At 48.7% G+C, this 15,655-nt stretch overlaps 2 protein-coding genes across 8 annotated transcripts in view; one reads left to right on the forward strand and one right to left on the reverse strand.

The window, feature by feature from the left end:
- LOC118509952 (glucose transporter type 1) overlaps positions 1-15,655 on the reverse strand; it is a 166,133-nt gene that overhangs the window by 103,558 nt on the left and 46,920 nt on the right. The window lies entirely within an intron of this gene.
- The window catches only part of LOC118509954, a 42,353-nt gene that overhangs the window by 6,804 nt on the left and 19,894 nt on the right, over positions 1-15,655 (forward strand). For all 6 annotated transcript variants that reach the window (XR_004905957.1, XR_004905959.1, XR_004905958.1 and 3 more), the window contains exons 3-6: positions 6,391-6,428; positions 7,987-8,080; positions 11,302-11,553; positions 12,222-13,074. Coding sequence is in view for 2 of the 6 variants with exons in the window: in XM_036051314.1 (XP_035907207.1) it covers positions 6,391-6,428; positions 7,987-8,080; positions 11,302-11,553; positions 12,222-13,074 (1,237 nt within the window). In the remaining 4 variants the exon portion in view is untranslated. The remainder of the gene's footprint in view (positions 1-6,390; positions 6,429-7,986; positions 8,081-11,301; positions 11,554-12,221; positions 13,075-15,655) is intronic.

Here is a 15,655-nt window from a genome sequence, read left to right on the forward strand (position 1 = left end):
GACGCGGCCCGGAATGACTCGGCAAACTGACTGACCAGCGCGGTTGGTTTGGGACAGACCAGAGACAGAAGAAAACCCGACAGAGAGAGAGAGAGAGAGCAGAAAGTACAACAGAAGCGGAACGGGAAAACAGCACTTCCTGTCCTTCGACGGCGATGGACACATCGCCAGAAGTTTCGGTTTTTTGTTCGCTCTTCCCAGTGCCACAAAAATGTATGACCACGACGTCCCGGCGTATGACGAAACGGATGTTAAGGAAGTGCTTGTGCGACCGGTAGCAGAATTGTTGTTTTTATTTATTTTTTATCAATTTCTTTGTTCTCAATTGCACGACTTGCAGCAGTGACCAAACACCGGTGCGATGATAATGAGCGAATGAATTATTAGCAGTTGATGCTCGCGTTGTTTTTAAATAATTTTTTTTAAAGTTCTCTCCCTGGTAGCCCGCCCACCGAGTCACCGAAAGTGAGGATCGGTTCCATTAAACACGGGCTCCGATTTTAAAGCACTGCAAAACACCGTCCATTTTGGGGCTGGCTGGCTGACCCACCTGACCTCGCTCGCCAACTTGGACAGGCGGACAGTGCGCTGACGTTTGTGGCTATTAACGTGTCAGCGTAAAAATATGGCTCACGGGCGTACCGGACGCCCGTTTTGCTTCCACCGTGCGCTTCATGTCCGAGGACGCACCGAACCGATGATTGGTTTTCAGCGTACCGACGGTACCCGTGCCAAGTGGGCGGAATGATCGAGCTTGATTTCGTAGTTAAAATATTTAAAAATAATTGATTTATCGATTTATCGGTTCACTGCTTCGTCCACCGGTGCAAGAAGCAACCGCTGAGCGAGCGAGTGAAATCTCCCAGCGTCGATGGGTTCGCTGATTGCACCGCTCAAAGCTGCCAAACCATCGCGGTTGGTGTGATGGCAGCAAATAGACGAAATATAGAGAAAAATATAAAACTTTGTAAAACAACATTAAACGCGCGGGATACGATGGCACCCCATTCGCTTCTCAGCTCCATTTCGTAAACTTTTCCCACAGCAAAACGATGCAAGTTTATCGGGAGCTGCGTTGGACAGTTACTGCCGTCAGTTGGTGCGTGAGTGTATGTGTGTCGGTAATTTAGTCTTTTAGGACAAGTTTTGCCCATTGGCACCCTCGAAAGTACCTGAGATAATATATTTCTAAAGTTTCTGCTTGGATGGTTCGAGCACACTTGCCCTGCTGTTTACGTTTATTGGACCACTAGCACATAGCGGAGGAAAGTCCTCCAGGAGTGTGCGATATTTATTAAGGATTTAGAACATATTCTGCCAGAAATTGGCGTCTAAATCACAGCTCTGGTTGCCGTTCTCCAAATCAAAAATACCACAACGTGCTTGTAATGTTTTGTACCACTGGCCACTAATGATGAGCACTGAGCTTGGTCCAAAAAGTGTGAAAAAGCTATTTTGTAATGCAAATTGCATTACTTTAGGCGCTTTCCTTTTACGGTATAAGCTGTCAAGCTTCTTCTCCACCTGAATCTAAGCAATCTCTCAAACAATGGTTTGCGTATAAAATCTCAAAAACAAGTGTACTTTTTCAGCCACCTCCCATAGAGGACCTCGGGCAATTGATTTGCAGTAACAGTACGTAGCTGGCCAAAATCTCTTTACTTTAATGCAGACCAATTTCCGTACCGTACACCGATGAAGTACCTGCCGAGCTCAACAGTCAGCCGATCGATCGCAAATACGTGGCACGAAAGAAGGAACGTTTCCACTTTCGCATACACATGCCCCGGGGCTGTTGTTTCATGTTGATGCAGTTCTCCCGGACTAAGGAACCTTCTGTACACGCTCCTCTGTACATGTGTGTGTGTGTGCTGTAGATGTAGAATCGACATAGAAAACATTAGGCCTACGGGGTTTCCTACTGCGCAGAGCCTTGCGAAACTCTCCGGGAGCTTTGGCCCCGGACCGTGCCTGGGTACTAAATTATGTAAACGACTTCAGGAAAACTATTACCATTCCAAAATATGAAACATCCTACTTTTCGGGGAGGGTTAGAACGTGGAGTTTTGCCCTTGCCCGGGGGTGCGGTAGAATCCGGACCACCGAGCGCCGAACTTGAAACACGGCTATATCGAGGCAGAAGTTGGCCTCGCACAACCGGCAATCGATAAACATTTATCATCCCTTCGACCGTGTTCCGGTGGCAAACTTTCGGTACCGTTCGGTTCTGCCTCTCGACAACAACAGCCAACTCTTCGATACACGCACCCCAACACACGGCACGAAACCTTGAAGAACTTGAATCCCTCTCAAACCCGAGGGATATGGCCCGGCCCAGGTTTGCTTCCACCGCGCTCGGTGTCGAGGTTACGAGTGAGCTCTAAATCAGTCTTCTTCCTACTGGCACCCAGCCGGAAGCAAGCATCAACAAGCGCTACACCTTCCCCACCCCGAAGATCCAACAAATCCTCGTCGGATCTGCCGACCAAAAGGGGCCGATCGAGGGAAGGAGCGAGAGAGAGAGACATCCTTGGAAGTTGTTTTGCACACGTGGCATCGAATCGGGCGGGCAGGCTTTTGGGAAAGTTTCTGCGAAAAAGTTATCACTTTGTGTCAATATTCGCAACTGTCGATGGGAAGTGGAAGGAAGAGCTGCTGATGAGCGAAAGGATAAAGAGGTCCTTTATGCTGGATATGGCCTCGTGCATTGGCTACTCGTGATTGCACGTGTGTCACGATGGTACTTTACCCCAGGAACCCATCGGCACACTGTGCGGCAGCCCTAATCTTCATTGCTCGAGGACCTGCTACACCGAAGCGTAGAGCCCGGTTTGTTTGAACACCGGTGGTGGGGTTTTCTTTCTCGCTCGGCGCTTGTACCGCAGCCAGCAGGGTTAGTAAAGTCTCTGACAAGGTTGTTTACCAGCAGGCGCTCCAGACTGAAAAGGGGTTGAAACGATGGCATCTTACCACGAAACGCTGGGTGGAACGACGAACGAAAAGAAGCAAAGCACTGGAAGTAAAGCCCTGGACGACAAGTGCTGTCGCGTTCGGATAATGGCATCGATGGCGATTGGTGAAGTTAACAACCTAAATAATGGCAGTAACAGCAAACACCATTTCGCAGCTACAAAACAATTGATCGATAAATACGTGTGCAGGAACTTTATGTGTATCCGCACTCTCGGGAAGAAAGAATTACTCTGGCGGTGCTTGTACCGTTCTCAAGGACCGCTTGTGTGTGCTACTCGAACCCCGGCGCTTTATGCCGGTAGTTCCAAGTGCGCACTGCTAGGCCGCAACGGGGCATATCCCCCAGCCACACAGAGGCCCCATGTCTCGGCGGAATATGTTTCTTGAAATGTAAAGTTTTCTGGGCAAGTCTAGGAAGGAACGAACCAACTTCGGCTCGAACGTACCTCACATGCTGTTGCGATACAAGAGCACGCTGTTTGCCACAAAATGTCCCCGGAAACTTCCAGCCCCGGAATTACTCTATCTGGCGGTGTAATGTATTGAGCGGTTCGAAACGGATGGAATGGATTCAACAAGAGTTTCATAGTTTTCCGCGCGCACTCGCACACACACACACACACACACACCAGGTAAACCCGTCACGAGTAGTTCCGTTCACGCGTGGAAGTTGCTCCACGGAAAACTTACGACCCATCGGACGGCGGTACGCGGAGAGAAAGCACAAGAGTGCTCCAGCAAGGAACGAACGAGTGGGTACGTGCAGTAAACGTAACGCTCGTCGCCACGAGGAACCTTTCGAACCATCGGCAGCTACTTCTGGGTGGGTTGGTGGCTTGCTTGAGCTTGAGTGGACTAAAACGCCAACATCAATAGTGATGGCGAGTAATCGGTAAGCTCCGGAGCTTTATAGTTCAACATGTACGAGCACACTCCACAGATACACACACAGGAGCTCAGAATCCTCGCAACAGCGGCGTAAAGAACAGGGTGTACTACACTACACTCCACGCTCCACGGGCAAAACCCAGGAGAGGATCAAACCTTTGGGGTCGGTTTGCTGAGGTGAGCAAGCGCGTGTGTCTGTGTGTGCGTACGTCCGGGAACCAATATATTAACGGATGCATATTTTATCCTTTCCCAACCCAAGGCGGCAGGGGATCTTGCCCCGAAATTCGCCATTGTTACGCGAGAGGAAAATGTGTCCATTTGCACTCTGAAGAAGATGTGTTGTTCGCCGCATCTAAAGTGATGCGAAAGCGAAAGGGACGAATAAATTCAATTCTTACCTCTTGGTTGTTTTTTTTTTCTTCAGCGAGCCCGATATGTTCTACGTATGCGTGAAAAGGGTCGATCCTGGGGATATTCATGAGCATGTGAGAATATTCCGTAATCTCTGTAAAAAAACCCTTTTTCCCCTTGAAGCTCAGCCTTGCTGGTGGTACTTTTGGACGACGTCTGTAGGTGGGTTGGCGTGTGTATGTACACAGGAAGTACTATCGACGATGAGTTTTTATTTTCCCCTTGATGAAAGGGAGAAAGCGAGAGAGAGAAAGAAGGCGCATGTTTTCCGGTGAATGGAAAACAGCGAGTTACAGAATGGTATTTACCGTCCGTTCTTTGAAGTGCCACAGGCCACTTACGTTCCTTTTTGCCCCGACGCGAAAAAGCACTGAAGAACCGATTTTCCAACGAAACCCCTTTCGGGCGGAAAAACACGGGGGCTTGAAGGTTTGGATCAACATATGGCACACCCCAGGAAAAGAGGAGGGAGAGGGGGGGGGGGGAACGAAAATGGAGCAACCACTCTTGTGCGCTAAGTATTGGGCTCGGACCCGATGCACAGATTAGGGTTCCTAACGAGGCACAAATTCTTCGGCCCACACAACCGTCGACGGCGCCCAACCAAATCAAGCTGCCATAAATCTTTCACTCATTCACTGGCATCAATTTCCGACCGGGTTTTTTTTTTGGGACGCGTTTTTGATGACGCTTGATGCCCGCAGCACCTTCACGCTTTCTTTGCTCGGTGCTCGAAATAATCAAACCCTGCGTTGCCGGTGCCGCAGAAAGAAAGCCTCATTACACTCCTTCTCGCTCTTTCTCTCTCTGTGTGGCTCACCCTATACATCAATCAAACGTGAAATTGTTTTGAAATCAGCTGTCGAACGTATTTTGATTTTCGTTCTTACCGTAACTTCCAACCAACGAACTGTTTTCCCCCCCGCACCGAACGTATAGAGGGCGCTGTGCCTTGTGATACTTAAGCCCCGGAGACATATGAACCGCGTCCATTACGTGGTTTTGCACAGTGGGCTGGGTCTGGGAAAACCGCAACAAGAGCCAGGCTGTTGTTGTGCTCCAGAAGTTTTGTAGATTTATGGCGCTCACCTTTCCTTCGCTTTCCAGCCCACCCTGTTTTGTCCGACCAGGCGAGGCCAAAAGGGACTCATTATTTTTCGCATAACAAAACATCTCACTCTTTGGTGAAACCGGGCCTGGTTGAAGGGATATTCGATACACACGCCGAACCGGCCCGAGCAGAGAACAGCAAACCTGAGCCCTTGGAGCAACTACCAATACCTGTCGACTCACGGTGTAACTCATGTTTCGTGAAGGTGAGATATGGAAAGGTCTCCCCCCTCACCCCAATCCCGCTACTTCTGGGCGAGGATATATTTCAAAGACGTGCCTCAATCTAACCCGCTTTCGGGCTTCCCGTACCTCTGTTTCTTTTCCTTCCCTCAGCGTGGTCCTGTGTGTGGTTCATAAATGGTTGAAGTGAGGCTGTTGTTACAATAGCTGTTTCGCCACAGAGTATAAAAAAATCTCCCAGGCACCAGGAATCAAGCTCTACTTACAGCATCCCGAGCCGGTTGAAGTTGGTCGACGTGCTGGGAAAGCCCAGCCAGCAAAGGGCATATATTATCGTATATATTTTGTCACAGGAATGATCGATGGGTGGGTTCTCATTCCGTTGCGCTGAAACCGTAAACCCCCGAAAAAGGGAAAGGCAATCAAGTCGTTTTCCGCAAAGCTCCAATAGAGAAGCGCTTCCTCGAACCCCGACCGGTTCACCGGTACACGTGTGTGATTGTACAATAAATCATGCCAGGGCTGCCGGGTTCTCGTTCTTGCGCGTGTACACCTGCTAGAAGCACCACTGGTTGGGATCAAAGCCTCACCTGACGCGTGTCGACCGAGCTCCCAGGCTTCTTTTTATTAGACTGTTGAACAGTTTTTTATCCTTTTGTAATACTTTAAGGTTTCCGAAAGAAAAGGCATCGGGGTTTGAAAAGAGCGCGCCTTAATTGCCTATATTTAGGCGTCGCGTTCGAATCGACACCAGATTGTATCCATTGATCCAATTCATCCGTGCTAAATAAATAATTTACGCTTCTTTCTTCTCGTCGGCAGGATGGTACAAACGCTGCGCAAGACAACCCCGAATGCCCGTAAGTATAATTACCATCAGTTTTCCTTCGATTTCATCCTCCGATTTTGCTCTTCGCAGTCCGTTTCTTCCATAAATGGTTTTTTTTTCTTCCCTTCTGCCCACGCCACAACACCGCTGTCTTTGTGGGACAGGCGTCCATTTGCTTCGGCCGGTCACCGCCATGACCATGGCTCATTAGAGAGCGAGAACGGTACCGGGGTACCGCCATTATTATCTCAGCACCAATTTCTTCCTTCGCCGGTCGTGCCAGAAAGAAAGCAAAATCTGTACCGATACCGGTTCCGTATTCCGTGCAGAAAGAATGCTGGTTTGGCACCAGTTGGGATGGCAGTCCGGGCTCGGGTGAAAAACAAACCGAGAAGGAAAATGGCGCACGGACAGTAAGATGGCGGAAAAAAGCGACGAATATTAGCAAACAATCCACTGTCCATCGTTATTGTTCGATGGAGAAGTACGAGTTGGATGGTGGTGGTGGTGGTTGTCCCTGGGATATTTCATCCGATCATTAAACGGTTCTGTTTGCCACTAGCCCTCTTCCCTTCCTACTCATCGCCCCCCCTGCACTAACCAAAAGGAGGGAGGATAAAGCTCGTCGTTTAGATGATAGAATGAAAAATCTTTTCCGGTGTCTCTCCGCTTCTGCTCTGGGGAGCGAGCGAACTCGCTCGGTCTACGAAACGGTATGAGACAAATAAGGCCTGGCCTGGCTCCCTTTCCCTGCGGGCACTCCTTTCGCCGAGACGGGGACGCGTGAATGTGAAGGTTTCAAATTAATCGCCAGCATTAAATCATCGTCCATCGTTTTCGTTCAGCGAAGCGCAGCTAAATGAATCCTCATTAGATACATCGAAATATCTTATTTACGTTCGCCATTTTCTTTGCAAAGCCGTCCCTCGCCGGTTTCATGCGCAGTCCTTCCCTTTCCGCCAGTATGAACCTTAACTTGGGGTGTTTTTTTTCTTGTGTCTGTTTTCTCCGTTTAACGATAACGGGGTTGTATTTATAATATTCCTGCACCAGAGCCACAAAACCCAGAACTTGAGCTCTGGACTCAGGTGTATGTGTGTTAGAAGAGAAAGGATCTAGACAGTCGTATTTGCCCGCTTCCTCCACATTATGACACGAGCGCCTGTCCCTCTGGGATCCCATTTTTGTCGTTTTAGCACAGAGCAGTGGCGTTTCTCGCCCTTCCAATTCGCAACTGAACTGTGTGTTTGTACTATTTGTCAAAACTCGCCGCTCACTTGCTCCTCGTATCCCATTCCGGAAACTCCAACTCCCTTCAACTGGCAGTATTTTATCCATCCAGTAGTCTTCTATTGCGTTCTGGTTCTTGTTTCTGGTCTGGTCTGGGCCAACGTACCTACCGGTGGACTAATTCTTCGCTCGCAACTGGCGCCACTGAGCTGTGTTCGCGGAGGGGATAAAACTTTTTCGTCACAATCATAATAATTATTTCTTCCGTACCCATCTCCTTCTTTCTCTCTTTCTTTCTTGCTCTTCTCATACTACCTCGTTTTTTTCTGTGTGTGTGTGCTCTGTTTTGTTGCCTTTAGGAACTGTCAGCTGCTGCAGCGAAACTGGCAGGACGATCGGTACCGGCACGCCCAGGAAAGCGCCCAGTTAACGGAGCAGATTAATTATCTGCAGGTAATTAGTTTCTTTTAAGGCTCATCGTTTCACTGCTTCTTTTTTCTCTTTCCTTTAGTGTGTTCTTTGTGTTCTGCAAGCATCTCCCTTGCCCGGTCCGTGTGCTACAGCTTCCCCAAAAGTGAGGTTATTTTTGTACGGTTTTTATAGAACGAGCGACTACCGTCCCCAGAGAGAAAGAGAGTGAGTTCGCTCTGGTACGATTTTAGGTTAGAAAAATTTATCATTTTTCTTCCCATTATCTTGACCAACGATTCCCCGAGCCTCGAGCTCGCCGATGCTGGTGTTAAGCTTTAGAGAAGCAAAACTGAAAGCCAGCACTTTCTTCACTGTCTCGGGTTTTTCCATCGGCAAGCATGGAACGCGCTGGTAAAGCTTCACACGTAGCTTCAACCCAACGGAATGGACACGCTTTTCGGTATGCTGCACAGAAGATTATGGTGCGGATTTTAACACGATACTATAAAATTTTATTTCACCCATCGCTGTTCCACGCTCGTTCCGTTGGTGCCGAACGACTTTCGCACCTTCCGCGCTCAACCATCGCCGGGCGCCGAAGATAGGCGCTGGGCGAACGCTTAAGTTAGCACAATTTATTCATTGTCCGATTATCTGCATCGCGATGGCTTATCTAAAGCCTTCGGTTGAATCGAGCGAATCCTGGGTCGGCCTGATGCACACCACCGGGCTCACAATGCACCCGTGAAGCAATCACTGTCGTCGCGCTCGTTGGTCCCTTTTGTACTTCTTTTGCTTGTTGGCTTCCACCGGACAACCGAGGTTAGCAGCAACAGTTCAGCCCCGTTCAGGAAAGGCTAGCGCAACTTTCAAGCTCATTTGCTGCTACCGGGTGGGGAAAGCCGAGCCGGCTGCATTCAAATGGGCATGGGACCATAAATTACACTAGCAGCCATTAATGAAGTTTTGTGCCGCTTACCTTTTACACCGTTTTGTGCATAGTTTTGCGTATCGCATCGTTATTGCGTTTGCTGTCGAGAAATTGTTTCCCAGGGCAGAGGTTACGCGTAACAGGAGATGCTTAAGCTTTAAGGCTGTTGGGCGAATGTTGCTTGCTCGCTTTTCTTTGTAGAATTTTGATGCTTACCTGTAACGATAGAGTATGTAACGCAAGTTGTATTAGTAATTGGAGAGTTGAATTTAATTGATTGAGCTTCAAAAAATAGGTCAGCTGACATTGTAACATGAAACTTCCAACAACGAAAAAATCTGATATAAAAAGCACATATTTCTGGTCTTAGAACTTCCAGCGCGTTCGTAAACGTTACCACCGACCAAGCTTTCGGCGGAAGCAAGTTCATCATCCGCGCGCGAACTTCAACCGCCATCGTGAAACTCGCGAAGGAAATTAATTAATCAATGTTTCAATGTTGTTTTTAACCGTAGTTAGTCCCCCGGGGCAGTACTAACCTTCCTTCCTTGGCGAACCCTTTTCACGACCCTTTTTCGTTCCCTTGATGAATATGTGTTTTTCTGGTGTGTGTGTCCTTTTTTTCTTTCTTTCTTTTGTACCTTGCGTCCTCTTTTCCCGCAAGAGTCTCACACTCTTTTTACCGCTTTTTATCGCGCCTTTCATAAGGAAATTGGAAAAGTTTTATCGAACTCGCTTCCGAACCAGAGCCGAGGTTAATAAATAGAGGCAAAGTTATGGGATGGGCTGATGAAAATAGATGCAGAGCGAGAGAAAAAACGCACACTCACACACAACTCCAAACACTCACTGTGGTACTTCGTGTTTTTGTGTGTGCTGTTTACGTTGTAATTTTCCCTGGAAAGCCCACTGCTTCCGGGTTTTTTGGTGTTGGTAATGGTCACCTCACCATTCAAAGGCCGAACGATGATTGTAGCGCAAACCATCGATCGACAATGGAAGCTATCCAACACTGACCTCATCGTTGTTCGATTGCTCAAACCACTGTGCTGGTCAAGTGCGCCCAACTGCCGTGTCCTTCGTAAATGTATAACTGTCCATGCTGTCCCCAAGTACGGTGATTATTTTGCAGTTGTGCAGCAATTGTCTTGCGGTATGTTCTCTTCCGGACCATTTCTTCGGTACCGATCCACCACCGCCGGGACAGACTGACCGGGCAGACATTACACCTCCCATAAGAAAACAACAGTCCGGAGACATCTGGCGTACACACACACACATACTCCCACATGGCGCTTGTTAGGACGCTCGTTGACATCGACCACATTGGACGGTAATGCGCACCGGCAACCGCAGGACACGTTCGACTGATAAAACACACACACATTGATTGATTGTAGTAATTACTCAGCCACAGCCGCAACACTCTTTGCCACTCGCAACACCTAGCCCGACGTCCAGCCCCGAACCAACCGTAGGATAAACAGGACACGTGCCGAAAGGCCGACGGTCACGCAATTACGTTGTCAAATAAGAAAGATCAGCAACCGGACCTGAGCGATCCAGCCATCGGAAAACATTCCCAGCACATAAGCCCGCTCCATCCGTAGGTGTGAGACTCGGTTTTGAGGGAGGGGGGGGGGGGGGCGAAGGTGAACTGGGAGGTAATTTTGTTTGTGGAAACGTTCATCGCACTCGTTGGCTGATCCTGATCCAGGGGAGATGCTGAGTCAGTAACATATTTCCGGCACCCGCCAACGGTCGCCACGCGCTGCGTTGTCAATAAGACGCCAGATGGCGATAAATTTCTTGCACAAGATAGAGGCCTAAGCGCACTAATCTCCCTATTTCGGATGGCAACCGTTCGATGTGGGTCTTAATGTGTGTATTTGTGTAGCGTAATGCGTACGTGCGGAATGAGCCTTCCCGGAACTGTTTCATTTCCACACGTTAATCACCCCCTATCGGAGGCCGTTGGCTCAAATCCCTTTTGGAAGAGCCGGGATCGGTGCCGTGGCCAGATCCCGTTTTGCCTCTGCTGCCGACAGCATTGTCGATCGTTCTCGGATTCGTTATCGTCTTGCGCGTTGCTTTATGCTTGTGTGTGTGCGTGAGTGTCGATAAACGAGGGCAGACGGAAACGCGTCGAATAATTATCACTTCCTTTTAATTACTAACCTATCGCTCGGTTGTCAAAGCTTGACGGCTTGTTGTGTGTGTGTGTGTATATTTTTATTTCTTTCCGTTCGGCCTAACGAAGCTGGCCGAAGCTGTTTCATCTAAAAGCGTGTTCTTGTTTTCTTTTTTCTTTGCCTGCTCCCATTTTCCACAGAAACAACTCCGGGTGAACAACAAGGCCGAGCAAAGGATGGAAGAAGCGATGAAGGAACGCTGTCGTACCATGGAGCAAGATATTACGAAATTAAAGCTCGCGGTCGACGAGAAGAACGTTGAGCTGGTGTTGATTAACGATCTGAAACGGAACCTCAAGGAAGTGCAAAGCAAGCTGAGGCGGGCGGACCGCGAGCGAGCCGAGCTGGAAAAGCGTTTAATGGTGGCTCAGCTGGAGAATCAGAAGCTTGAGGTAGGTAAAAAGTAGGTCCGGGTGTGTCTTTTAAGCGTAAAATTTAATATTGAATTGAACGTTCAATTTGCTGTGTAGCTTTTGTGTAGAAGCACTAATAAGAACCATTGCATACTTTACGGCGACACCAACAAAAACTTGTAATCCGTTCGTCGTACAAAAAACGGCCCCCAAATTTATGCAATTCACGAAACAGCACATTTCCGTTTGATGGCTTTGTTACCGGGGGTTTTGCCACAGACTGTCATCCGAGCAGCAGCGGTCCCCGCCGATAGTAATGATGGATACAACTTTTGTGAAAGACGAGATTTTCAGCTGCTTCATTCAAGCGCTGAGTGGTTTAAACTTTCCCCGAACAAGAATATTTCAAGTGTCAAGTTTTTCGCGGAACGGTGACAATCATTGCTGACGAGCAGTTTGTTGAACCGAGTCGTTTCGTCGTTCAAGTGCCTTTGTGGCTTCGCGTCGCTGTCAAGTTAACACCTGAGACGATTAAAAGAACGAATGAATAATGCTTAGCCGCCTCGTCTTTGGCGTAGTGTCGTTTTCTTTCGAGCACTCTCGTTCGCTCTCTCTCGCTCGAAAGCTTCTTAATATTCTTCAACACTTGAAATAACACTTTTCATCAATTTGATTGTATGTGCTTTTCTTTGCTTCTCCGCACTCAGCTTTTCTTGGACGCTCAAGCCTTACACTTGCGGAAGGTGAAAAGTGAGCTGGGCCACATTCACCGGCTCTCCATCAAGCAGATAGAATTTCTGGACGACGACTCAACCGACGGTGCGCTGACGCTGGCCGTCGATGCGGGCAGTGTCGCACGTCATCACCGTCATCCATCGCTGCATAATTATGCGCCCGCTGTACAGTCTTCCGAGTGCGATACGACCACCTCGAACGCGACCGATGCAACTTCCACCATCCAATCACATCCTTCCTCCCTTGGGACGCACCCGAAGGACCACCAGCGCTCCGCAGCTCGTCGAAACGAGTCCAAACAATCGCTTTCGTCGCAATCGTCCAGAATCGTACTCGAGGCGTCTACGAAACGAAAATCTCATTCCCGTTCGACCGCCACCACCTTCACGCTGGAGGAATCAATACCTTCGTTAGCGTCGGACTCGGATCGAGATAATGCGGATCGGGTGCGAATGCGGAAAGCAGCATCTACGTCGTCTTCCTGCACGGCGCTGCCGCGCGATGACAATGGGAAACATAACGAATGTGCGGACCCATCGCCAGGAATCAATCGTGCCGATCACGATGACAACCGCATCCGTCACCGTGCGAGCACGGTTTCGGATTACAACGCCGGCCCTGATGGACGCCGGAAGCTGACCGCGGCCACGGACGCTGTCGCGAAATGGCAGCGCGATGATAAAGAACGCCATCGCAGCTCGTCGAAAAGCTGGAGGACGGATGAGGCCGGCGATAAATATGCCCATCGAGAGGAATGGACGGCCAGTCGGAGCACAACGACGACACACGACGATGACCATCAGCAATTCGACGCCAAGCTTGACGGTGAGTAGTACGTGGAGGGACAATCTTGCACTCGCAGGAACTCTGTTTTTGTGTGTGTCTGTAAGCTTACTTCCGTTGCGATGCACACGGAAGTGGTTTTAAGGAGTGTGTTTTTTCGTTGCGTTGTTTTGCGCTACTCGCCGTGTCAATCAAAATTGCTCACTACTGTGGAAGAATCATGAGTCCTTTTTTTGCTTTAGCGCGATGAAATGAATCACTCCGTGCTGCCATCTGCATCCGCGACGAGTGGAAATGCTTCCTTTTATACCTGGATTTTAATTTCGATAGCGCGTTCTTTTTGTTCGGGATGGAGCAATGTTTCAGCAGTCTATGGTGCGCTGCTGCAATCATGATAATTGCAGAATTTAATGAAGAGTTGACTGCCTTCGCTTTAGGACACACTCCAGCACAAATGATGAAATGGGTGATTTTTTATTCATGTCGTCCGTTATGTGTTATCTCTGGAGCCTAGGGTGAGGAGTTTTTATGCAGAAACATGTTGCTGTTAATAGTACAACTCGGTTGTTATTACGAAGCCTTTACTTTGTGGCACTGTTTGGCAATGTTCGGCGTCCAGCGTTGGAAATTTACACCCTATCGCTCATTAAAACCACTCCAGCGGAGACATGCAGTCGAACATGCCGGCGTCAGCTGCAACAAATCGTTTCCACTGCAACAACTGCAGGCAGGCACGCTGAAGTTAAACGAATTTGTACTACATGTCGCACGGCCTGTTGACGCATACGTCACCCGGGTGACACGACTTCCTGTCACCCCGAGAGGCGGCCGCTCGCATAAAGGGGTGGAAGTTTTAACAACACAAACAAAACCAATTCACATCAACCCATCAGCGAACGGAACGACAACGAAACGGTAGCCCGCGGTCGCTCGTGGTGTTTGTACACACGGTGTTTGGCAAAAACTCATCAAACAATTTACTTTATTTATGAAATTAGCTGCCCCAAACTCGTTGGCTCGGCGCGTTCTGCCTGATGGTGCAACAATTTCCACGGCCGTCCTTTCGCTTCGGGCTTGGCCCAAACACCCGCTAATGCCCCATCCTGCTCGACCGTCGCTGACGCCGGGTGTGTGTGTGTGTGTCGTGGGATCGTGAATAATTCCCCGCCGTCGTATCGAGGTCGATCGATTGCAGTCGTTGTGCTGAGCACGATAAACAGCAATAACAGTAGCAGCAGCAGCAACAGCAACAGTAGTAACAGAAATGCAACTTTGTAGTTGCAGCCGTGCGCTTTTAATGGCATCAATAAATAATAGCACAAACGCACCCATGACATCACATGGCAAGTTTTGTTTGGCTTTTAGTTAGAGCCGGACGGACACACCACCCGCGCTACCCACCGCCCTCTTCCCGGAGCTAATGGGTGGTTGGAAAACTCACACCGGGCAAGTATAGTACGATATGAGCACATATGCACGGTACGTGCCTGGAAGGAATCACGACCCTGACACGATGGCCACGGTGCGACCGAGTTCGCTCGATGGTTGGGTTTGGCTGTGTATAAATCATTGAGCACACAAATTTATCGTTTTCGAGCACTAATGTTTCATTAATTATGCTACTTTGGGAAAGCTTTTCGGTGGTTGCCGCCTCATTTCTTCGGGCGGAGATTTTGCTTTTGTGCTTCAATTAATGAGCGTCCGCGCGCGCGCGTGTTTTCTTTTTTATTGGCAATACGTTTGCCGTGCGTGTGGGTCCGCTAATTGATAGCGATTGGGAAAAGGGGGCGTGAGAATGTGCATTCATCGCGAAGTGCTGATAGTACCGCGTTGATACTATCCTGGTCACGGCACCAGGATCAATTTATTCAATTTATTTTTAATTGGATGGGGAACAACGATTTGTTTCGGTACATGGTTTTTGAAATAATTTTTCTAATAATTTTTCATCGGTTCCTTTTATGCTAAATCATAAATAAAATTATAAAATTTTATAAAACACCAGGCGCCTCCATCACGCGGCGAAAAACGTTGTTCCCCATAATTGGATTCATTTACCGCTGTATGTTTTCCACGAACTGTTTAAAAGTCAAGCCATATGTTTCATCCATGCATATCTGCCCGTGTGCTTACAAGACATAGATGGATTATTTAATTTGCAGCATGCCACTCGCTCCATCCCATCCCCGTCCACTCCCCACCATTCACCCACGATCATGTGTTTTTGCATTGGATCATCCCACCGGCAATTCGTTCGCTGCAAGCATTATACGTCGAACAATGGACGCTGGCTGGTGCCGATGGTTTTCGAACCATGGTTTGGAACATTTTCCCAGCGCAAACCTGGCTGCGAAGGCAGCGGGGAAGCGTTTCGTTCATTCCCGGGTGCTCATGTTTGCGTGCTTAATCGAAATGCTTCGCTAACCTTTTCCAACGAACCAGCGCCCGCCGGGTGTATAGTTTCTTATTTATCCGCTCTTTTTCTCTGGTTCCTGTCTCACGCACACAAACAACGCCCCGCATACATACGAAATAGCAACTTTGTACGTGTGAAAACACGCCCGTCAGGGTTGTACGCGTACCTTCACACACGCGTAACATACTGTGATGGTAGGCAAAGGAG

This window comes from Anopheles stephensi, chromosome 3 (genome assembly GCF_013141755.1).
Source record: "Anopheles stephensi strain Indian chromosome 3, UCI_ANSTEP_V1.0, whole genome shotgun sequence".
NCBI classification, from domain to species: domain Eukaryota; kingdom Metazoa; phylum Arthropoda; class Insecta; order Diptera; family Culicidae; genus Anopheles; species Anopheles stephensi.